Genomic DNA, 20,709 nt, shown 5'->3' on the forward strand with positions numbered 1-20,709 from the left:
TATAATCTAGGTATGGAAAAGTGATGGAAAATGAAATTGGGAAACCCGTAAAGAACCCTGGAAATGAGATATTTAAGGATATCTACAAGTATACTTATTTGGAATCAATAGATGCACCTCATAAATTGACTCAACAATGATAATGTGGCTTGCTTGTAATCAATTTAAATTCTATTGTCTATGATTACGGGCTCTCACCAGTTAACTCTCTATCTTTTAAAGATTTATTATTATGCAAATCTATAATGCATTTTTTCCTGCTCATGTATATTGTAGGAAATTTGGGCGTGTATTGGAACAGGAAGGCTCGTTAGAAGTGACGAGTCGACCGATATTAGATGTGTTCATAAAACTCGAGGCTTCGCAAAGGAATTACATAATGAAGCAGAATGGCGGAATTGCTAATTTCCTATCAAAGTGTACATACATTGAACAGCGCTTTAACCGTGTCTCGTTAAACCCTTCTCATCCTCCACTCGATATAGACAATGAATCAACTGAACTTGACTCGTAAGATGTTTCCCTAAATCATTGTTGTTACTGATTGCTGCATTTTACGATTTTTAGGCTAAGAAATGATACCTTCTTACCACAATCAGTTGCAAAATTGTAGCACATTACATGTTCTATGATTGTGGTAAGTTTCAAGGTCATTGGTTTTAGTATAAGTTCACCAGGGGGCATTGAATATTGAAACTGAGCATTTCAAACCACTTCCCAATCAGTCCCTGGACCTAGTTTTTAGCCTAATGTCTGTTTGATGTCTATTTTAGGAATCCAGATGAAGTTTTCCCAGGATACACTGGCGGTTATATATCCGGTTTAACGGACGCTGAGGATGACTCTGAGAGTAAGTTGCACCTACCCACCATGATGTTTACAATTCACTAGTTGTTATTAGCTGTTCTTAGCTGTTATTCTACAAAAGATTAATTGGATAAAATTATCATACATATTTGCACTACTAAAACTATCGCTGAAAAACACTATAATCAAATACCTTTGGGATACTGCGATACTGCCAAAATCGACCCCTGAACAATAACCCCTGTATAGTTATAGTAATGCTTGTACATGTATTTTCAGAAGACATTGAGGAATTTGAGGATCGAGCTTTACAGCACGGTATTCGCGTTGAAAAACCATCAAGGCATAGCTCGGTCAGTAGCAACTCGAACTCGGATGTGTTGGAGAATTGGGATGATACTGGACCGAAGACATCATCCAACATCGTGAATCCACCATCAGAAGTCAATATCGGTAGCCATGATAGGAGTTTTGAGGAACGGGCAATGGAGCATGGCATTTTTATCGGTGTGGTCGGCCGCAAAGATGCAAAAGATTTAGAAAAGCAGCGACGAGAATTAACCTTTAGACGAGCAGCAAGTTTTCATGGTATTAGTGTTAAGCAACCACCAGGCGACTCCGGCGAAATTACGCAAACAATGAAAGTTCCTGGCAATACTAGTATCACCAGCAACAGTAACAAAATCATTGTTGAAATCGGTGGTGATAGTTCTCAGGATGAAGGAAGTGTGGCAGATGACGAAACGTCTTCATATTCTATAGAACAGTCAAATATGTCCGATATTTTTAGTGCAACAATTGATCCAAATAATAATGATAGTAGGTCAGAGCAAGTAAAAGCGACAATAATCGATGAATGTGCTGATAATTCCCTTCGAAAAACATCTATGAACGGAGCTGAGTCGTCATCAGAAACATCTCGAATGAAAAGTGACTTCAATACCTCTGTGGCTTCGATAATCGATCTTCATTTGAACAAAGAAAATGTTGGTAGAATTCGCCAGCGGTCTTACTCTTTTCATGAAGAGAAATCTTCTGTCAGTGAATTGAAACCCTTAAAACGTAGTAGTAGCATCAGCAAAATACTGATTACCGAAGATTTTGGTGGAAATTCAAACAACAATGCTTCATCATCTTGTTCAATTTCAACGCCTGCCACGACATTTAATTTCAACGTGAATTCACCTGAATTCCATTCTTACTCTATGACTGAATCTTCTAATATGTGTACACCAAATCGCACAATGGTTTTAAAGCAAATGCAGCATAGGTTCAGTGCTCCTGCACCTGGATTGAATTCCCTACTTCCATCATTCCCTCCTAAATCGGTTCCAACATTCAGTACACCAGCACCTATTTTCGCTCATCATCAGGTTACGAAATTCACTTCCCAGTCAATGCCAATGTTTGCTCCTCAACAACACTCTCAGTTGATGTCGTCATTCCATCCACAGATGCATACAACATTAAGTCCACAAATGCCATCCGCGTTTAACTTCTCTTCTCATTCGGTACAGTCACCATTTACCATGCAAGCAAATACTTCATTTACGCCGCACTCAAATCTTGCATTTACTCCACAGGCCAACCATTCATTTGTACCACATTCAAATCCTACTCTCATTCCACAATCAAAAACCACATGTAATCCACATGAGAACTGTTTCTGTAGATTGAATCAACAGGTGAACCCAACATTTCCCCCACATCCAGCTCCAAAGTTTAATGCACAGACTCTACCTGTATTAAATCCATCAGCGTTTAATTCATTACCAGTATCATCACATTTTCCCATTCTCCCTTCTACGCTTCCAAAGACAGCCACACCCATGCCAAATGTCACAGCTAATCGCCCGAATTCATTGACATCTGTGGCAGCAATCACACCTTACATTTCTACACGTCCTGCTTCTGCTTCCTCGGAGACCAGTTTTAATTTCCCAGCATCTGAAGCATTTGAATTTGGCAATCATCAAAACCAGTCGTATAAGGAAGTTGGTTCGAATGAAAAATTGAGAGATGAAAAGCGATGTAAGGATGGAACATCCTTTACAACTACATTCACGTCTCCTAATGACGTATCTTCATTTGCGATAGGTCCGGGACTGATGAAGGTGTCTCGAGGGACTACAACAAATAATATTTCCTACGATGATGCGTCGTGCAATACAATTAGTATACGAAAGAAAGATTTCTCTACACAAGTTTCGAATATCAAGCCATCAATGTCCACCGTTACTGTCAATACTGTGGAGAGTGTATTTGATGAAGAATCAGATTACTACTTGTTCACCACTGAGAAGTCGAAGACCGTCGAAACATGCGACATCGGCACAAATACTCGAATCATAAAAACAAAATCTCGTGCAGTAATGACTCGAGAAATGAAACGAGACCATCACAGATCCACTCAAACCAAACCGACGATGGATTATGATAAACTAGTGCAAAGATCCATAAAAGCAGAGGTTAGTATCGTGTGAATGGTAGCTAATAAGCTTTGAGCAGTTTTGCTTTATTAATGTCAAATGTACATTTTATTTGTGTTATTATTTTTGTAGATGAAGGTTTTAGAACTTCAGGCTGAGAAGTGTATCGCTGATCATCTCCGTACGAAATGTGATTTGAATCTTGAATTCAACAAAAGAAAACAACTTCACAGTATCGATATCAGGTAATTGTCCTCGTATTGTCACTGGCTTAACGCATTCTGTTCATTATAATGTCAAAAACGTAGTTTACGACATTGTTTTTTCAGCAATGAACAATTGACTAAAATCGAGGCAAAATTTTCTACAATGATATCCAATATTGAAGTAGAAATCAATCGAATCAATGATGCCTATTTCTGTAACAAGAAGAAGCTCACCGCAAGCATTTGTTTGGCTGATTTACCATTGATATCCTCAAACTATGTCAAACCTGATATTGAAGAATTATTCAAGGTACAACAGCATGAGGCTCAATAACTTCATGTGCCATAATCGCACTTGTGAAACTTGATAATCCACTAATGGAGATTTTTTGATTTAACAGGCTGTTGGTGAAAAGAAATCGTCTGATATTTCCAATGTCAAAGTAGTAACTCAAGGTGAAATTCAGTCGGAGAAAAATAAGAGGAATTCACTACAAAGTACTTTGGATAAAGAAGTGGAGCATGCATTATCTGATATTGCTATCCCTGACTTGGATAACGGTGCAGCAGCAGCACGCTGCTTAGATGAACCAAAATTGACTACAGGTCAAAAGCAACCAAAACGTCCAAGCCCTCCCCCGGGCCTATCATGCAGCCTTGCTGTAAGTTCCATTGATTTTCAAGCTCTAGACAAAAATGAATCATGGTCAAAGTTTTAATGCAAATAATCAGTATAATTGCATTGTAGGAATCATTTGATGAACTTCAGATTAACAATCCAATCAGTAGCGTGCTACAAGATCCAGTTGGTAACATGCTTCAAGATCCAGTTGGTATGCAGAAAGCTGTTATGGCGAGGCTACTTCAACAGAACCCGTTGTTGGCCACAAATCCGCAATTGTTGCAGATGCTCGTATTGCAGGAAGTGATGGGTACACTGGCAAAAGCTAATGTGTTCAATGCCGTTCCCGTATCACAAACATCGTCTACCAGTAGCTGTGCGAGTTTAGGAGCACCTTCTGTGGTACAGTTCTCTGCAAATCAAGCAGAATATCAGTCAAGTGCGAGTGCCAGTTTGAAATCAACTAGACGCACGAAACAATTGCGACGTCCAAAACCGTCTACCATAGCAGCTATGTTACACAGTCGTGTACAGAAACCTAAACAGCAAGAATTGGAAAAAGCCTCTACCGAGACAGAATTAACACAAGTAAATTAGAATACCTTTATTTATGTACGATTCCTACATGTGAATAAGATGAGAACTGAAGTAAGTTTATTTTTTCAGCCATCGCCCAGTGTTGACAAAAGTTTGCCTGCAGTGGACGATGAACTTGAATCTCATGGGATTCGTTCATCCGAACCGACTGCTAAACGATATCGCTCAGGATCTGTGAATAGAGTTCGATTTCGAACACTTTCGTCAAGTTGCCCAGAAAATCAACCCCCTTCGTCGACCACTTCTTCTCGATCTCACAGTCCTATCAACTCGGACATATTTCTGCCCGAATACTGGCAGCGTAAAGAACGCAGTAATTCACGAACTCCGAGTCCGTCGTTGATGCGTAGTGAGCTTGACTCGAATTGGCGCTCACCGTCGAAATCTTGTAACGTAACGAATTGGCGTTCACCGCAGAAACGGGACGTGATGAACTATCGTGATGTGATGACTGCATCCGGCGATAACAATAATACTCAGTCGAAATCAGTGATGGAGCGAAAATCTCCGGTACAAGCATTGCATGAGGTGATGATGATTCAATATCAGTTTGTCTGCTGTGGTAGATACCTTCCAGTTTCAAATCAACGCTGAGGGAGGAGAGCAATTCATTTTTAACCCTTAAGTATTATGCGCCTTATCTGAACTTATTCCTATTTGTAGGAAGAGAAAGAAAAAAGTTGTAATGGTGTTAAAGAAGCTGTTTCTAGATCTGTGAATAATCAATCAAAACCAGCCAAAGATGACGGCGGCTGGGAAAAGGTTTGATAATTTGAAAAACCATAACTGCCTCATGATCCCGGATAATCAATGGTGTATTTCAGCTCAAAATCTGCAAATTGTATTTTCTAGGTCACTAAGAGAAAGCGAAATGATTCGAAAAGTCAGTCCGAAAGTGGAGGCACACTGCCGCCATCTCGGACAGCACGTGAATCTGTGCCATCCGTTAGTAAAACTAACTTCGATAAACTTGTTGGAAAGCTTGCTACTAAATTTCCTACACTGAAGAGGTATGAAGTCACATTGTACTTGTGACAAACTAAAACTCTTCCTACACGCTTTAATTTCCATGATTTCTCTTTTTCAGAAACGAAGCCGTTGATCTGATAAAAGAAGTTCGGAAACGTCGCAAAGGAACACTCGTTGGAATGACCATGTCCGACATTCTTAAAGAAGCTGATTCTGTTTTTGCCACTATGAGTACAGTCAGTATTGGGCATTCAATTTATGTACCGGTATATCTTTATATCTTGTGCATGGTTGAATATAGTTGTCTTATTAAAACTGTTAACATTTATAGAAACCTGGAGCGGCTAAAGTGACAAATTTGGCACCTGCTAAGTCTAGCACAAGTCCTATGATGCAGCCATCAAAACGAGCTCATCCTTTAGCTGTGAATCAATCTTCTGCACAGGTGGTATCGAGCAAGTCAAAACTCGACATCAACTTTGAGCAAAATGAATGCACGATATGTTTTGAAACCCTTTCATCAGCTCCACTGCGAATATTAGACTGCGGCCATACATATCATGAGTTGGTACGATTTTTCATGTGTCTAGATTACCACTCCTTGATTCCTTAAAAACTCTTAAACTGAAAATGCTTTTAAAGGTTCTTGAAACTCCTTTCATTTGAGCAAAATGTCTGAAACTCCTTTAAAACTCCTTATTTGGAGAAATAGGCATTTAGACATGTTTGTAGTTGTACAGAAAATTACGCCTAAATTGGTTCTTCACCCAATTAGGTTACCGAATTTGGATTTGAAACCGAGTTAAGTTGGTGCAATGGATAGAAATTCATTGACAAATCCACCAAATTAATGGTTTACTGAGAATTGACAGTACCAATTAAGGAGGTAGTTTACATTTGGATATGAAAGTGATGCAAAAACATCCTTGAGATTTGATATTTTCTCCTCGAAAGCTCCATCTAGGAATGACTGATCAGTAGGGACCCTGTATCCGTAATTCACTAGATCTAGTATGTGTGTGCTTGAAGTGCTAGTAAAAGATTTTGACCTAATGAGCTTAATTTCTTTATTTCAGTGCATAAAGCAATGGATATATGGGGAAGATGCAACCTGTCCAGTATGTCGTAATCATACCCTCTTGCCGGAAGACTTTCCAAAACTTTCCTAATTATTTGATGTAAAGGTTTGTTTGTTGCAATCCTCGTGATGTGCATTTGGTAAAATTTTCATATTTTGAAATGCTTAATTTGTCTAAACAGGAGATATTTTTAACCTCATGTAATTTGATTTTCTCAACATATCTTTATTTTTTATTGCAATCAGAAACTTTTTTATTTTTCATGTACGCAACAATATTAGTTAGGCCTATTTATATTGAGAGTTCGTATTTAAGGCAACAGTTATATTAGTTAATCCAATTATTCATAAATTTGTTCTATTAGGCAAGTTTCCTCGACACTTTTCCGTACCTTCTGAGGTTTTAAACATGCAATAATATGCTTAGTTATTCGTTTTGTTACGTAGTGAAAAGTGGTACATGATAGTGATTTTTTTGTAACATTTGGTTAACTTGTATATACAGGTTTGGTAATTGTACCAAAATGCTTGAATTAAAGTAATTCTGTATTAGTCGTACTACTTCAAGATTCTGTGCCACATTGAACATTTCAAGAGATTTGAAATGCATGACTTTTTGTTATTAGGCCATATTTTTGTAGTATCATTAAAAGAAATAAATGTATTGAAATATATATTTAGATCTTTTTCATTGATTATTGTTCCTTTTATAGTCCGGGCACCAACTTTTCCGAAAACTGTCCGGTTATGCACCGCGAATTGCTCTAGTAATGCGTCGGTTTTAGGTGGTAAATAGTACACCCGGAAATAAACTCACAAATGTCAAAATGCTGTCAAAATAATTTCAAATTATGGCAAAACATCCAAAATGTATAGATATTTCCCGTGCTGAGCAAAAAAGAAATATACAATTAAATAAAAGAACCTGCAATGGCTGGGAGTAATAAAAGAATGGTAGAAGATGAGCAAATTCAAAACCAGCGAAGTAATAGGTACGTATTGAATTTGAAGTTAGTTAATGAGGCTACAATGACAATGTAGTAGATAGAAACTACACGTTTACATTATGTTAATTTCTCATATTTTGGCTCTGTAATTGAACTGTTGGATGATGTGTATCTTACAGTTCATCATTGGGTACACAATTATGGAACAATGTTGAAAGTTGGAAATGGCCAATTATTTACTGTATGGAATACAATATCGGATTCCTTGGACTTGAAAAGTTACACCCATTTGACGCTGGCAAATGGGGAAAAGTGCATGCCTTCCTGAAAGGTAAGCAGTAATGTTCCTGGTTACATGAATATGCAATAACAAAACCATTGGCTAGTTAGAATCCACAACTTAAATCCAAAGTAGGTCCTACCTTTAGATCTCCAACTGATAAAAGTATGATGAAATAGGCTTTAACAGTTAAGCTGTCCAACCATTTATGAATGAAGTTTTGTGTTTTGTACAGAACACTCTAGTTGTGTGCATCTCTTCAGGACTAACACTTTCTGGATGAGCGCATTATCATTATGTTATCATCATTATTATAGAAGTCAGCATGCTGAGGGATGATACGACAACCACTCCTATTGAAGCCACCGTCAATGATTTATTAGTGGTTCATACAAAGCGTTATATCAACAGTTTAAAGGTAAGTTGATGGTATCATTTAGAATTCTGGACTAATTTCCATAGATCTAAGTTCAGTTTGACTATCAGTTCATATCCAAAGATTTCACCCAACTGGGTCCTAGGTCAATACCGTGGAACTGCTAATTTTGATACAAATCTTGTGTGAAAGGATTTAAGCATGGAAAGACCTATACTTGATGAAGACTTGAGAGATTTACTTTTTTTCTGAATCACTGATTTACTGTCGGTATAAATTCTTTGTTCTTGCTATTGAATTTCTATGCCGAATTTTTCACTAATTGATTTGCATGCAGCATGCTCTGTCTGAAACTTTTTTTCATATTTGTTTTACTTACCAGAGCTTTGCTTTACAAAATACATAAGCTATAGATGATGAAATCCCACAATTAAACTTGCAAGTTACTGAAGAATTCGCTTAATTCAGATTTTTCAATCCGGATTTTCATTTAATTTGGATGAAATATTTGTTCCATTTAACCTGGAACCATGTAAACTTTTATTCATAATTAGGATTTTACTTAATTCTGAGAAATCTGGGCAGTCGCTAGTCTTCTGAATTATGTGAGTGAAAATTATGTGAGTGAAAAAATATGAATTGTGGCATATTTCAATCTCTATTGTCTTTCTATCTACCGGTAGTACACTATTGTATGCAATGGCAAGGGGTGATGGTAGACAATTATTCACTAATGCGGCTTTATCTCTGTATATGTTATCTCTTTGAATAAATGAAGTGCGCTTTTGGCCGAAGAATTTTAAAAACTAACGAATCGCTTTGTTTCTTTCTTTTGAAGCTCACAAGTATTTTGGAAGGCACAATGATCAAAGAGGTATAAGTGATTGATTAAAGACGGTCTTCATCTGAGCTAGAAAGATGACTGAGTATTTTACGGAAGGCTGCCTTTAATTGCATGTGTAATTTAATTCCCAAAGCAACCAAATTGGCATTTATAAAATCAGCCCTTTAGCCTGATTCGACTACTTTTCATAGCGTTTTAAGAAAATTTTTAACTTCTTGGCATTTCATTGATGGGTGTTTATTGATGGTGTATAAATCTACTTGTATCTCATTTCTAATGTGGGTGCATACGTAAGACCTTTACTCTGTGAACTACAAGAATTTTATAAATGGTCGAAATAGCACTTCAAACTGTTTCAACATTCATGATTGATTATTTCTTTTGCCTATAATGGGTTGATGCTGTGCTTTCAGACTTTCACAATGTATAATATACCCACCATGATTTATGTTGTGTATTTCGTTCTTCTGTTTAAGTCGGTGACAAAACGTATTGACTTGAAACTTAATTTCATTGCGATAATTTTATTCTGCAGTGGAGCGTGAATGTTGCAGGTATAACTGAAGTACCACCAGTGGCTTTGGTGCCAAATTTCATTGTACAGCGCAAGGTCCTGCGACCGTTCCGCTTTCAAACCGGTGGAACGATTATGGTGAGCGCTGCTTCGCTTGTATTTTTCGGTGAAATCATGTACATTCTTAACTTCAAAGCAAAATTTTCATTTTTTTTCAGGGAGCGAAACTTGCTATGGAAAGAGGTTGGGCTATCAACATAGGAGGTGGATTTCATCATTGTTCCGCGAATCGTGGTGGTGGATTTTGTGCGTACGCTGATATCACATTGGCGATTAAGTTCCTCCTGGAACGAGATAAGAACGTGAAAAATATAATGATTATCGATTTAGATGCTCATCAGGTAAATGCAGTTTAAATTTTATCCAAAGCTACAAAACCTCTCCCATAAAGAAAACCTCTGCCATACGGTACATTATTCAACTTTTTTTTAAAATTTTTTGTATCTTTAGGGTAATGGCCACGAAAGAGATTTTATGGGAGATCAAAATGTTTATATATTAGATATTTATAACAGAGGCATTTATCCTCATGATGGTTTTGCAAAACGTAAGTCTTATAATGGTTATATTATTCTGACTGAAGTTTCAACGTATCACCTTGAAATATGAATTGAATTCAGCTACATCAGAAAATTAAGAAAACATCGTGAAACAGACTGAATATTTTCTCATGTATGGTGGAAATTTCGAAAGACATTTCTCGAGGCTGACATCTGATATTTTATCATTTTGTGGGGGGTTTTACATATAGGTGCAATCAAAAGAAAAGTTGAATTAGGTCTTTTCACTGAGGATGAAGAATATCTAAGACTAGTTAAAACGTAAGTGACATTAATTTTAGGATTGATTTACACTCCATTAAAGCATTGACTGGAGTCTATTATTTTGATATTTGTTGAGTACTCTCTTGCAGACACGTAGATGGTGCTTTGAATGAATTTACTCCTGATATAGTTATATACAATGCCGGCACAGATATCCTGGATGGAGATCCACTCGGTTGTTTGTCAATTTCACCCGAAGTAAGTAGATTTTGTTTGTAGTACCTAAATTCCTAATTTCATTGACATGATAGTTGAAGATCAGGTGGAACTTGTTACCTCAAAGTTAATCATACTGAATGAATTTTTGTAGGGTATAATAGAACGAGATCAGATAGTGTTTCAGCGCGTACGAACGAGGGGTATTCCGTTATTGATGGTAACTAGCGGTGGATATCAACGAGCAACTGCGCGCATTATAGCCGATTCCATACTCAACCTTAAAACGTTAGGACTCATCTACTGTGAGGAAGCTGAAAACCGTCCTCCACCACCCCCACCTGGTAAATGAAACTTGATTAAAGCAATGTATGGTTAGTTTGATTTTGTTTCTAGATAATTAAGTAAATAATCTACTTCTATTTCCAGAACTTGAACCGCCAAAAGTAACTGAAAATGAAGGGTTTTGGGCTCGGTTTCGTCGATCGACCAATTGTGCTATGTTCACACGGTCGGCAACATCGAGTAATGTCTCCGAGCTTGGCAAATTCTCAGAGCAGGATAACAGTCATGGTATCGTGCGAGCTAAATCGACGAATGCCATTGACATCGATGGATCAGAGACAAATGATATTCGCGTTTCTGCTGAAATAGTGCAAAATTGCCCACAACAAACTGGAAATGCTGATGCACACCTAAACTGTAGAATAGGAACAGTCAAAACGTTACCGGCGAATAGTGAAAATAGTGAAAATGCTCAGAACTCTTCTAGCGTTCTCAGTGCTCAGATTGACACATCGCAATCAAAATGTGATGTCGACGAATTTGTGGCAGCTACACGAAAGGAAACTGTTTCAGATTATGCCAGCACAGGTGCTGCTGATGCACCTGGTGATACGCCTCATAATCTAACTGAAGACGACCAGCCCATGAATCTAAAAGAAATGCTTAAAACCAACACTTAATGTTGCAATAGAAAAATACTAGTCTCCATCTTTGGTTGTACTGTATATAGTTAAGCAGTAGACTGACTGTGATGGGTTTACCAGTAAACAGATGTCTCGTTTCCCCATTATTGAATATATTATAATACATTTTGGACCAATGAATTTATGTTGTTATTGATGAGTTTATTGTACTTAAGAAATCAAAGTATTGTTTTTCATCACCTGCATTATCTATTACTTCGATAAGTGTTCATCCTAACTTGCTCAACCCGAATCAGTTCAATCAGGAGTTTAATCCAATCTGGATGTTTTTCCACCTATATCACATCAATGTATGTAAAACATGTTTATTTCTCTGAAACCTGACTAATTTCATTGTTCCCAAATGATCCAAATCAAGTGGGTTTGACTTTTACTTGGTTTTCAGGATTTCTTCATTAGATTATTACATGCTACGTGAATCAATGAATGTATGGGGACTAATAATATCGTATCATGTTGAGTATATCTTCGTTCTGCTTTTTATTCTGTTGTTAATCTTATACATAAGGATCTGTGATATGTTGTACTAAAAGAAAATAATTTTCACTTAATTCCTAGATTCTGATTTACCTTTGAATGTTCATACCGATACGATCGTTGTCTGTGTATCGTAGGAATATCTACAATATTGATAAAGGTTCTGTAAAACTTATTTATATGTGTTCATTTTAATAAAAAAATTTACCAATGGAATTTTGTCTGAATGAAGTTAGTTATTGTGGAACTGTGCAGAATTAGCCAGATTTTGAGTCGATTAAGGGATTCGAAGTCAATTTCATTTTAAAAAATTTGTCAGATGTAGTCCTCACAGGTGCATGTAATAACGAAACAATTAACGAGCCATGATTTTAACAGAATAACATAGTAATGTAATTTATTCGTTTTCTTTCACAATCATAAAAAGTAAAACATTTTTAAATTTAAATATAACATAATTTCTAACATCATTTATATTATCTTGGGCAATGAACAAGATCATTACACTCGAGCTTTCTTTTAACAAGTACAATGTATATCTTATTACCTCGGATAATACACGTTTAGAAATTTTCTAGTATCGTACAAGTAGGTAAATTTACGAGTCCATGCGGATGGATACACAAGGAGTGGATAGTCTTACTAAGACAAACCAATTCATTCGAAAGTATCATCTCATTGTCTGCATGGGAAATCTTGATATTGTCAAGAAAAGTTGACATTGAAAAAGCAAAAATGAATCCAGTTTCGAAATAACATGCAGTGAAATTTATCGCGAAGTTTTGTTGAATTGCATGAAATAAGCGGCTGATGGTTGATTCGTGTAAACTTCTTTATCCATATAGTCGAGATTAGCTTTCTGTTCGGCGGCTAATCGTTGATTTTCATCAGCTAGTTGTTTTTGAAGCTCCTTCAAGGTTCGATCTTGTTCTCGTTCCATTAAAATTCCAGCTCTGGCATTTACCATTTGCTGTCGTTCCCATTCTTTATTGCGCAGTTCTTCCTCTTGACGTAATCGCTATAAAACATAATACATGCTCAGTATTAGCATAAATACCAATGATTTTTTCCATGGCTAAAATTAGCAAAAATATTTCGTGTCCTTTTCACATGATTTTTTTTCAAAATAATCAGTTGAATCAAATAATGAACCTCTTTTTCTTTCATTTGATCCTCTTGAATCTTTTTGATATCTTCAATTTGCTGCGGGCTCATGCCTTTCCATCTGTCTGGAATAACACGATGTGCACCAAATGCGCTTTGAGCTTGTCCCGGGTTTTCAGTGAGAAGATCACCGAAAATACTGTTTGATATTTCGGTCGCGTTGTCATCCTCCTCCTGTTGTTTGTGGAGACGCTCTTTTTCTGCTGCTTCCCTGGCCTGAAAGAGTATATATTCATTTCAATAATCTCATTGTAGGAAGCCATGGACTCATCAAGACTAACAATCATTGGGTATCTCAGTACATATACCATATAGGCCCCAGGGTCTGGATTATGCATAAAATCTTAGTAATAGCAATTAACATTCTTCTAACACTTACCAATGCAGCATTGAAATCCGTGGTAGCAAAATTTATTGCCCTTCGACATTTATCTTCGGCATCCTTCAGCTGCATCGCTCGTTGGTCCAGCTCTCGCATTTTCAATTCGTGAAGACGCTCGGCCTTTTTCTGTGCTTGCTCTGCCTCCATTTTCTCTTTCGTCTGTGCTTCCGACCATGCGCGTCGTTGCTCGGATATGAATTTATTACGCGCCTTATTGTTGAGGTCTTCACCTTCGAACTTCTGCATGCCGGAAATACCGCATCTTGGATCGTCGTCCGTAACACGCGCTGGTTTGTCTTTCTTCAGGGCGTCAGGGTCGTTCATATCCCATTCGCGACGACTGTCGTTTTGTTGATGCAGAGCTCTGAATTCATTTAGTGCTTGATTCAGTTCTCGAATATCGTGCTCCTGGCGCTTTTGTAGTAACATGGCAATCTTATCATACCTCACCGCATCAGCAGCTGTGGAAGAAACCAAGTTGGCTTAGATTAAGTATCATTTAGTTTTTCTAATTTGAAGATATTACTATAATTTGGCCTTGAACGTACCGAAAGCTTCCTCACGTCTCTTCTCATAATCTTCCATCTGTTGCTTATCGGCAACTTGCTGACCGATGGCATCCAAGTCAACCTACCAATACAAACAAATCCGAATTTATTTATAATATTAGCAGTTCACTAAGTGAGAATACATATCATGAGTGAAATATTATTCTTACCCCGATTGTGCGAACTCTTGCATTGAAAATTCTGCTCTGTCTTTGAGCTTCCATGTTCCTACGACGCTCAATAGCGGCATATTCTTTGTGGTCGATGGGAAGATCTAACTTATACATAATGAACGTAGTAGATTTTTTTTTTATGAACAAACTTGGCGTAAATTTGAACAGAAACACTGCGACAACGAGTACTGGACACACTTCAAGTTGTGGATGCTCGCGCTCACACTTCTTCCTGGTTCGTGTCAATAGTTGCTATAGCGCTATGACAACAAATCCCTACACTAGAACACGATCGCTGATTGGTCTAAATATTCATATCAATTGAATATCTAAATCTATTTTTCAATGTCATACGTATTTTTTTTTAAATAGATTCCTTTTTCTAAGTTCATAAACATTTGCTTTTCAATATCCATTGAAAAATATATTTAAATAGCCAAATATTTGATATTTTATTTGAAATCGCGCATGCGTACAAGTGCTATTACCGCCATATACAAAAGTGTTTGCGAGTTCTGAACAGATTTTATTCCGAAATTTTACTGATTTTCAATTGTTTTAGACGTTTTTACAGAATGGCTACAAGTGTGGTAATGTATTTTACTATATTATTCTCGTTCGATATCAAATTTAGACTTTTAATTTCGAAATAACAGCCGTTTTAAAGCTTTTTCAAATTAAGGCAAGTTGAAAAAAGTGCTGCCACCTAGCGGTTTTAGGGGGTTAATTATTACTGTTAATTTAATTGGTAATGCTACAACACATTTATCAGTATGCTCTGAAAATCTGTTAGTCCGGTCACAAACACGTCCTCTGCCCAGATTTTTCCTGAGACCGAGTCTCAACTTCCATTCCAGTTTCTACCATTGGCATTATTAATTGATTAATTTTCTTTTCACTCGATCTCAGGGCGATCCAACATTAGAGCGGCATTTCAAAGGCCACCGTGATACTATCACCAGCTTGGACTTCAGTCCGACTATGAAGCAACTTGGTAAGAACGATATGTCAGTCATTTTGTGACATTTCTTTTTTATTTCAATCACACTTTTTTCATTATCCGCTGTATAGCTTCTGGATCAATGGACTCAACGTTAATGGTGTGGAATTTCAAGCCGCAAATGAGGGCCTATCGATTTGTTGGCCACAAGGTAAAACCTTTACTTTGGCCGCCTCAAAATACAATACAAGACAAGTGAAATGTTATACCGATAGTTGAATTGAAAAGTACTTTTATTGATAGCTTTTTCTAGTCAGAATTAACCTAAAATCTATCATGAAAATGTTCCTCTAAATTTGATTTTTTTATAGGACGCTGTTATGTCAGTTTGTTTCTCTCCATCTGGTCACCTGATAGCTTCTTCATCTCGTGATAAAACCGTTCGATTATGGGTTCCCAGCGTGTAAGTTTAATTTCAATTAGTATTATACATTAATCTTAATCAATTGATTAATCTAACCTATTGACTTAATTACAGGAAAGGAGAGTCAACCGTGTATAAAGCTCATACCGCTACTGTACGCAGCGTAGACTTTTCAAGCGACGGACAGTATCTATGTACGGCTTCCGATGATAAAACGGTGAAGGTTTGGACGGTGCATCGTCAGAAGTTTCTATTTTCATTAACGCAGCACATGAACTGGGTGCGATGCGCTAAATTCTCGCCTGACGGAAGATTGATCGTCTCCGGTAGCGATGACAAAACGGTGAAATTGTGGGATCGACAAAGCAAAGATTGCGTTCATACGTTTTTTGAACACGGAGGGTAAGTCGTAGATCAATTTAGTAAATTTCATAGATAGTGTTTTTGAGTTTGTATCGATGATAGTTCGATTGTAGTTTCGTAAACGAAGTTGCATTCCATCCGAGCGGCACGTGTATAGCTGCAGCCAGTACTGATTCAACGGTGAAAGTTTGGGACGTTAGAATGAACAAGTTACTCCAACATTACACAGGTATGCAGTTGAGATGATCATAGTTATAGAAAAATCTATCTCAAATCAATTTTTCACAGCTGTGAATTTGGATTTTACATGAATTATTTCAGTGCACTCGGCTCCAGTAAATAGTCTTTCATTCCACGCAAGTGGGAACTATTTGATATCTTCATCCGATGATTCCACGTTGAAGATTTTAGATTTGTTAGAGGGTCGTTTATTCTACACTTTACACGGTCACCAGGTACGATTATTTGAATGCTTTTGATTATAAAAATTTACTGTTTTTAGGGCTTACTTTCTTAATGTCTCCATGTCCCATGAACTGCTAAGCACGAAACAAGTTGTTTGATAGTGTAAATGATGAAAAACATTGCGTACTGTGATGGTTGCCTCGTTTTGGCTAAGTCACCTGAATTATTTTGATGATTCTGCAGTGGCCATCTGATACACTTCCTTCGTTTCATTTGGAGATGTGTTCATGACCAAGTTACAAATTTACTACTTTCTTTTTTGTCCTGGGGATCGAGAATTGGGGGAAGGCCTGTCAGGTTTTAAGCGTTAGTTGTATGATATGCCATTTGATGATTTTTGACTAGTATCCCTGTCACTTGACCAATACGCTTCTTGTAGAAATTTGAATATCAGATCCGGGAATTTGATATCTCGATCAGGAAATTTGGGATGAAAAAATGTGCGGGAACCCAGATTTTTATTCTATTTAACGTTTTATCTGTCTTGTGTTTAAGGGGCCTGTGACGTCTATTGCATTCTCGCGGACTGGTGAATATTTTGCATCAGGTGGTTCGGATGAACAGGTCAGTGAGTCTAAAACGCCAAATGACTCCAGGTTGAGAACTAGAGCATGAATTGTGATTATTTACTTTCAGGTTTTAGTTTGGAAGACGAATTTTGATCAACAAGAATATAACGAGGTTTTGCAAATGCACCAGGCTCGTAGTCAAAACGAAGCAATTCCAACAATACGCGATATTCCTCCGAGATCTAAATCCCCTCACAAGTCTCCAAGTGGACGTTCTCCTCAGGTAAAATCACTTATTGATAAATACTCCACTGATTAGTTCCAGGGGTTCCATTTCATTTGTGTTGTTTTTACCAAGTGGGCATGACCCTGGACCCCTAGATCCAGTTCCAAAGTTGTGAGCTAAGATTTGACTCGCAACTTTAAAACTGTACCCCTAGTTTAATTCAAAATATATTCATGTCATCATCCATCATTTGGAGAAATCGCAACTTAGATTTATGTGGGGCCTTTGACTTATTTACAGCCAGGTCGTCCTGCGCTTAAAAATATGGCTGATGTTCAACCTTCTGTCACTGATGTTGGCCCTGCTTTATTTTCACACCCAATGGTGAGTTCATTTAATGGTTTCGGTGCCGGCTCTTAATCTATCCATTCAATCTAGGCTAAACAAAAATGATACCTTGTTTCTCCGCAGCGGCCGGGTCATTTTTGTAAAATATGATAGAAATTTATAAACAGTTCATTTCTATAGCGGCCAGGTCTGTTATGGTAAAATTGATCATGATTTAAAAAAAAGTAATGTATAGGGTAGATAGGCGGCCGGCCGGGTCAACATTTAAGCTCAGCCGAGCGGAGAAACAAGGTATCAATTTTTTTTAGCCCTAACCTTGATTTTACCTTACAGATCTTTTTCTAACCTTTGGACAAGAATGGGGGTTTTAGTCCAGTCATGATTTTAGGCTTTAGAACTTGAATTATGTCTGCGCAGCAGGGCCCAAAAATTGTTTTTTTCAATTGAATATTATCGAGTGTCTAGTTGTGTGGATGATGATGTTAATGCATTTCGGTGATGGTTGCCTCGTTTTGGCGATAGTCACCTGATCTTGATTGATGAATCAGCAGTGGCCATCTGACACGCACACACACGTATATACAGGACAGATTGAGATTTCTTACCGATATAGATGCAGAAATTTAAGAAAATCATTCAGTTTCTGTTATTATTCACTTTACATAGCCACATAGTACGTTGATGAATGATGATCGTCAAGAATCAATGAATATGTGTTCAGAGAAAGTCTACGGCCGGGAACAGCAAGCAGCAACCACAGAATTGAAATCCGATGATAACGGATGCCACCAGGCAATGACTCAACCGTTAGAGAAACGAACCATACCACCAGCATTAGCGACTACTTTAGAACAACTCGTCGGTCAAATGGATATTCTCACTCAGGTATGTTGATGAAAACTGATGACTTTGTGGTTATAGATTAGATCAACTTTCATTCAAAGTATGTTGGTATATTTCTTGACTTTGATGTGTGTCTTGTGGCTTTGTAGACAATTTCAATTTTGGAGCAACGCCTGACGCTTACGGAAAACAAGTTGAGGGAATGTCTTGACAACCAGCAGAAGATAACACTTCAAATCAAACCGACTGTATAGACTCTGTATTCATCTACACATTAGCGTAGACGCTATTGTTTTTGTGTGAAGACACCTGCTGGATTCAGGTGTCCTTAGATTTCATAGAATTTAGATACAAATTCTCAATTGACTTTTATTAGAGATGATTGATTTGAGTGATTTGGGTGGAAACTTGCTGAAATTGATTGTGTAGCTTTTTACTTCTAACGATTTCATTTCTCAATAATTTTAGATTTTACAATCCTGAACAAGGTACCGGTATGTTATATCTGAGATCATCAGTACTGCGTGTACTAATATGAATACTGCATTTATATATAAGAATTAGTTCGTTGTATGTATAGTGATTAGTTTAGTATGAAAATACAGAAATTATTCCTCTGGAATATCTTAATGATTTTGATTATAATTATTCAACCAATTGATAACATGTATAAATATAATAAATATCTATTCTTTAAGTTCATTAGTTCATGTTAAATTCCTTGTGTGAGAGGTCGTGTGGTTCTTATCTTAACAATAAACATACTGGCACTGAAGTACAGACTGGTGAATAATGCCCCTCGTGCAGGATTTTAACCTACCAATTATTAGTATAGTTTGTAGCTAGTCTCGGTGCTACTTTTTGGGGAAAAAGAATATGTCCCTGATTCGTGCTCTTTGACTTGGAAGATCAAATAATCCAAAAAGCCAAACTTCATTTCTGGCCAATTACCAGTTGTCCATACAAGGACATGAGTGAGGTTTATTGGTCCCGTGGAATCAAAGTAAAGTGCAAACTAGAGTTATACAGTAAACCTCGCGACAAACTGGGACCGGCAAAATTGATCTGAGGTTAGGTAAGCTAATTGTCCGAGGATAGGAAATACATTAGACTACTGATTATTATAATCCAAGATCTGAAAATCTTGGAGAATAATTAATATTGCTTTAAATTCTTCCTGTGGTATGCGAGTCATCACTACCTGCTGCTTTACCCGATAAATAGAGTCGCTTAGCAGAGGAGTTCTTTTAAAAATGGCTTGATAATCGATGTCCAAAGCAGATCAAACTTAGATGGAAACCCAAATATTTTTACTTCCGCTACTTGAATGCTCCATGGATGTTTTTCATTATACCCGGTAATTAGTAGCATTCCTTCCTCTGAAGAGACAAACACGAAACGCTAACAGAAAATTACGGCTGTATTTTCAATTGCAACATAACTAATATAGTTCTTTTATTCAATTCATAACAAACAAAATACATCACATTTAGCTTCTGGTAATATATGGCTACATTGCTATTCATCATCTGTTCAGAAAAGTCGATGAGCGAGAAATTCAATTACATTCAGATTTTCAATGTAATAAATAACAAAAAAACACATAGTATGCTCAATATCAATAGCTTAACATTTTGCGTAAAAATGATTCATCGAGTTGAGGATCAGAAGAGGCGATCAATAACCGTAATTGATTAATCGTATTAATCAATAACCATAACGAGTGAGAGACATTTTGAAACTGTCACTTTCCCGGTGAATTACAGACTGCACATGTATTTATTCTTTGAGGAACGCGTTTTTATCGTACGTCCTTCGCTTAAAGTCTGCCGCCTGCGTTTACCGTAATTCTTTATATCCGCGATCTGCGAAAAACAAGAAAAAATGAAAAAGTTTTTTTTTCTAAAGATAATTAATTTCTGGGTGTATCAATTAATCAAGGTTACCTCAACATCATTCTGTCCAGTTAATTCGTTGTCATAACTGGAGAAAATGTTACATCCGCCTTGATTTTCTACCTGATCTGAAATGGGAAAGCATGCATTATTCAGTCTGGGAATCCAGTTTCCAGCAGTAACGCGTTCGAGCAGCTCGAATCCAAATACCAAGTAGGCTTCCTACTGTAGACACTAGACGACTAAACTTAAAT

General features: G+C 37.1%; 4 protein-coding genes across 6 annotated transcripts; 3 read left to right on the top strand and 1 right to left on the bottom strand.

The window, feature by feature from the left end:
- The first annotated feature begins 2,032 nt into the window (after positions 1 to 2,032).
- LOC141901741 (uncharacterized) lies at positions 2,033 to 7,363 on the top strand. The gene is made up of 11 exons (XM_074789180.1): positions 2,033 to 3,275; positions 3,369 to 3,481; positions 3,566 to 3,752; positions 3,844 to 4,104; positions 4,191 to 4,652; positions 4,731 to 5,189; positions 5,325 to 5,423; positions 5,514 to 5,671; positions 5,749 to 5,866; positions 5,962 to 6,198; positions 6,707 to 7,363. Exons 1-11 carry the CDS (start codon positions 2,052 to 2,054, stop codon positions 6,797 to 6,799), a joined length of 3,411 nt encoding a protein of 1,136 aa, XP_074645281.1. The 5' UTR covers positions 2,033 to 2,051; the 3' UTR covers positions 6,800 to 7,363.
- A 157-nt stretch (positions 7,364 to 7,520) lies between these two features.
- Positions 7,521 to 12,382, top strand: LOC141901603 (histone deacetylase 11-like). 2 transcript variants are annotated; one of them, XM_074788944.1, is made up of 11 exons: positions 7,521 to 7,700; positions 7,835 to 7,986; positions 8,253 to 8,353; positions 9,150 to 9,185; positions 9,691 to 9,807; positions 9,888 to 10,070; positions 10,180 to 10,276; positions 10,481 to 10,550; positions 10,643 to 10,751; positions 10,864 to 11,053; positions 11,139 to 12,382. In XM_074788944.1, the coding sequence occupies exons 1-11, from the start codon at positions 7,639 to 7,641 to the stop codon at positions 11,672 to 11,674; spliced, it is 1,653 nt and encodes a 550-aa protein (XP_074645045.1). In that variant the 5' UTR covers positions 7,521 to 7,638; the 3' UTR covers positions 11,675 to 12,382. The 2 variants fall into 2 exon arrangements, with proteins under 2 accessions (XP_074645045.1, XP_074645046.1); XM_074788945.1 differs by lacking the exon at positions 9,150 to 9,185.
- Positions 12,383 to 12,599: 217 nt separating this feature from the next.
- Positions 12,600 to 14,706, bottom strand: LOC141901756 (RIB43A-like with coiled-coils protein 2). Its single transcript, XM_074789199.1, has 5 exons — positions 14,440 to 14,706; positions 14,270 to 14,351; positions 13,719 to 14,182; positions 13,328 to 13,555; positions 12,600 to 13,193 (listed from the first exon to the last, which is right to left on the bottom strand). Exons 1-5 carry the CDS (start codon positions 14,554 to 14,556, stop codon positions 12,945 to 12,947), a joined length of 1,140 nt encoding a protein of 379 aa, XP_074645300.1. The 5' UTR covers positions 14,557 to 14,706; the 3' UTR covers positions 12,600 to 12,944.
- A 229-nt stretch (positions 14,707 to 14,935) lies between these two features.
- LOC141901423 (uncharacterized) lies at positions 14,936 to 19,219 on the top strand. Of its 2 annotated transcripts, XM_074788641.1 has the most exons (12): positions 14,936 to 15,032; positions 15,352 to 15,436; positions 15,514 to 15,593; positions 15,754 to 15,845; positions 15,921 to 16,208; positions 16,283 to 16,398; positions 16,491 to 16,624; positions 17,130 to 17,198; positions 17,271 to 17,426; positions 17,670 to 17,753; positions 18,384 to 18,602; positions 18,710 to 19,219. In XM_074788641.1, the coding sequence occupies exons 1-12, from the start codon at positions 15,018 to 15,020 to the stop codon at positions 18,812 to 18,814; spliced, it is 1,443 nt and encodes a 480-aa protein (XP_074644742.1). In that variant the 5' UTR covers positions 14,936 to 15,017; the 3' UTR covers positions 18,815 to 19,219. The 2 variants fall into 2 exon arrangements, with proteins under 2 accessions (XP_074644742.1, XP_074644743.1); XM_074788642.1 differs by lacking the exon at positions 17,670 to 17,753.
- The last annotated feature ends 1,490 nt before the right edge of the window (positions 19,220 to 20,709 follow it).

The sequence above is a fragment of the Tubulanus polymorphus genome, chromosome 3 (genome assembly GCF_964204645.1).
Source record: "Tubulanus polymorphus chromosome 3, tnTubPoly1.2, whole genome shotgun sequence".
Taxonomy (NCBI): Eukaryota; Metazoa; Nemertea; class Palaeonemertea; order Tubulaniformes; family Tubulanidae; genus Tubulanus; species Tubulanus polymorphus.

Excerpts from the sequence above, each read along its gene's own strand:
- LOC141901741 (XM_074789180.1), top strand. The coding sequence starts at position 2,052 with ATGGTTTTAAAGCAAATGCAGCATAGGTTCAGTGCTCCTGCACCTGGA. Across the intron at positions 3,276-3,368 it reads AAAGATCCATAAAAGCAGAG|ATGAAGGTTTTAGAACTTCA; the intron begins GTTAGTATCGTG and ends TTATTTTTGTAG. Across the intron at positions 5,424-5,513 it reads ATGACGGCGGCTGGGAAAAG|GTCACTAAGAGAAAGCGAAA; the intron begins GTTTGATAATTT and ends TGTATTTTCTAG.
- LOC141901603 (XM_074788944.1), top strand. The coding sequence starts at position 7,639 with ATGGCTGGGAGTAATAAAAGAATGGTAGAAGATGAGCAAATTCAAAAC. Across the intron at positions 7,987-8,252 it reads AGTGCATGCCTTCCTGAAAG|AAGTCAGCATGCTGAGGGAT; the intron begins GTAAGCAGTAAT and ends TCATTATTATAG. Across the intron at positions 10,752-10,863 it reads GTTTGTCAATTTCACCCGAA|GGTATAATAGAACGAGATCA; the intron begins GTAAGTAGATTT and ends GAATTTTTGTAG.
- LOC141901756 (XM_074789199.1), bottom strand. The coding sequence starts at position 14,556 with ATGTATAAGTTAGATCTTCCCATCGACCACAAAGAATATGCCGCTATT. Across the intron at positions 14,352-14,439 it reads CAAGAGTTCGCACAATCGGG|GTTGACTTGGATGCCATCGG; the intron begins GTAAGAATAATA and ends TTGTATTGGTAG. Across the intron at positions 14,183-14,269 it reads GAGACGTGAGGAAGCTTTCG|CTGCTGATGCGGTGAGGTAT; the intron begins GTACGTTCAAGG and ends TTTCTTCCACAG.
- LOC141901423 (XM_074788641.1), top strand. Across the intron at positions 15,594-15,753 it reads ATCGATTTGTTGGCCACAAG|GACGCTGTTATGTCAGTTTG; the intron begins GTAAAACCTTTA and ends ATTTTTTTATAG. Across the intron at positions 16,209-16,282 it reads ACGTTTTTTGAACACGGAGG|TTTCGTAAACGAAGTTGCAT; the intron begins GTAAGTCGTAGA and ends GTTCGATTGTAG.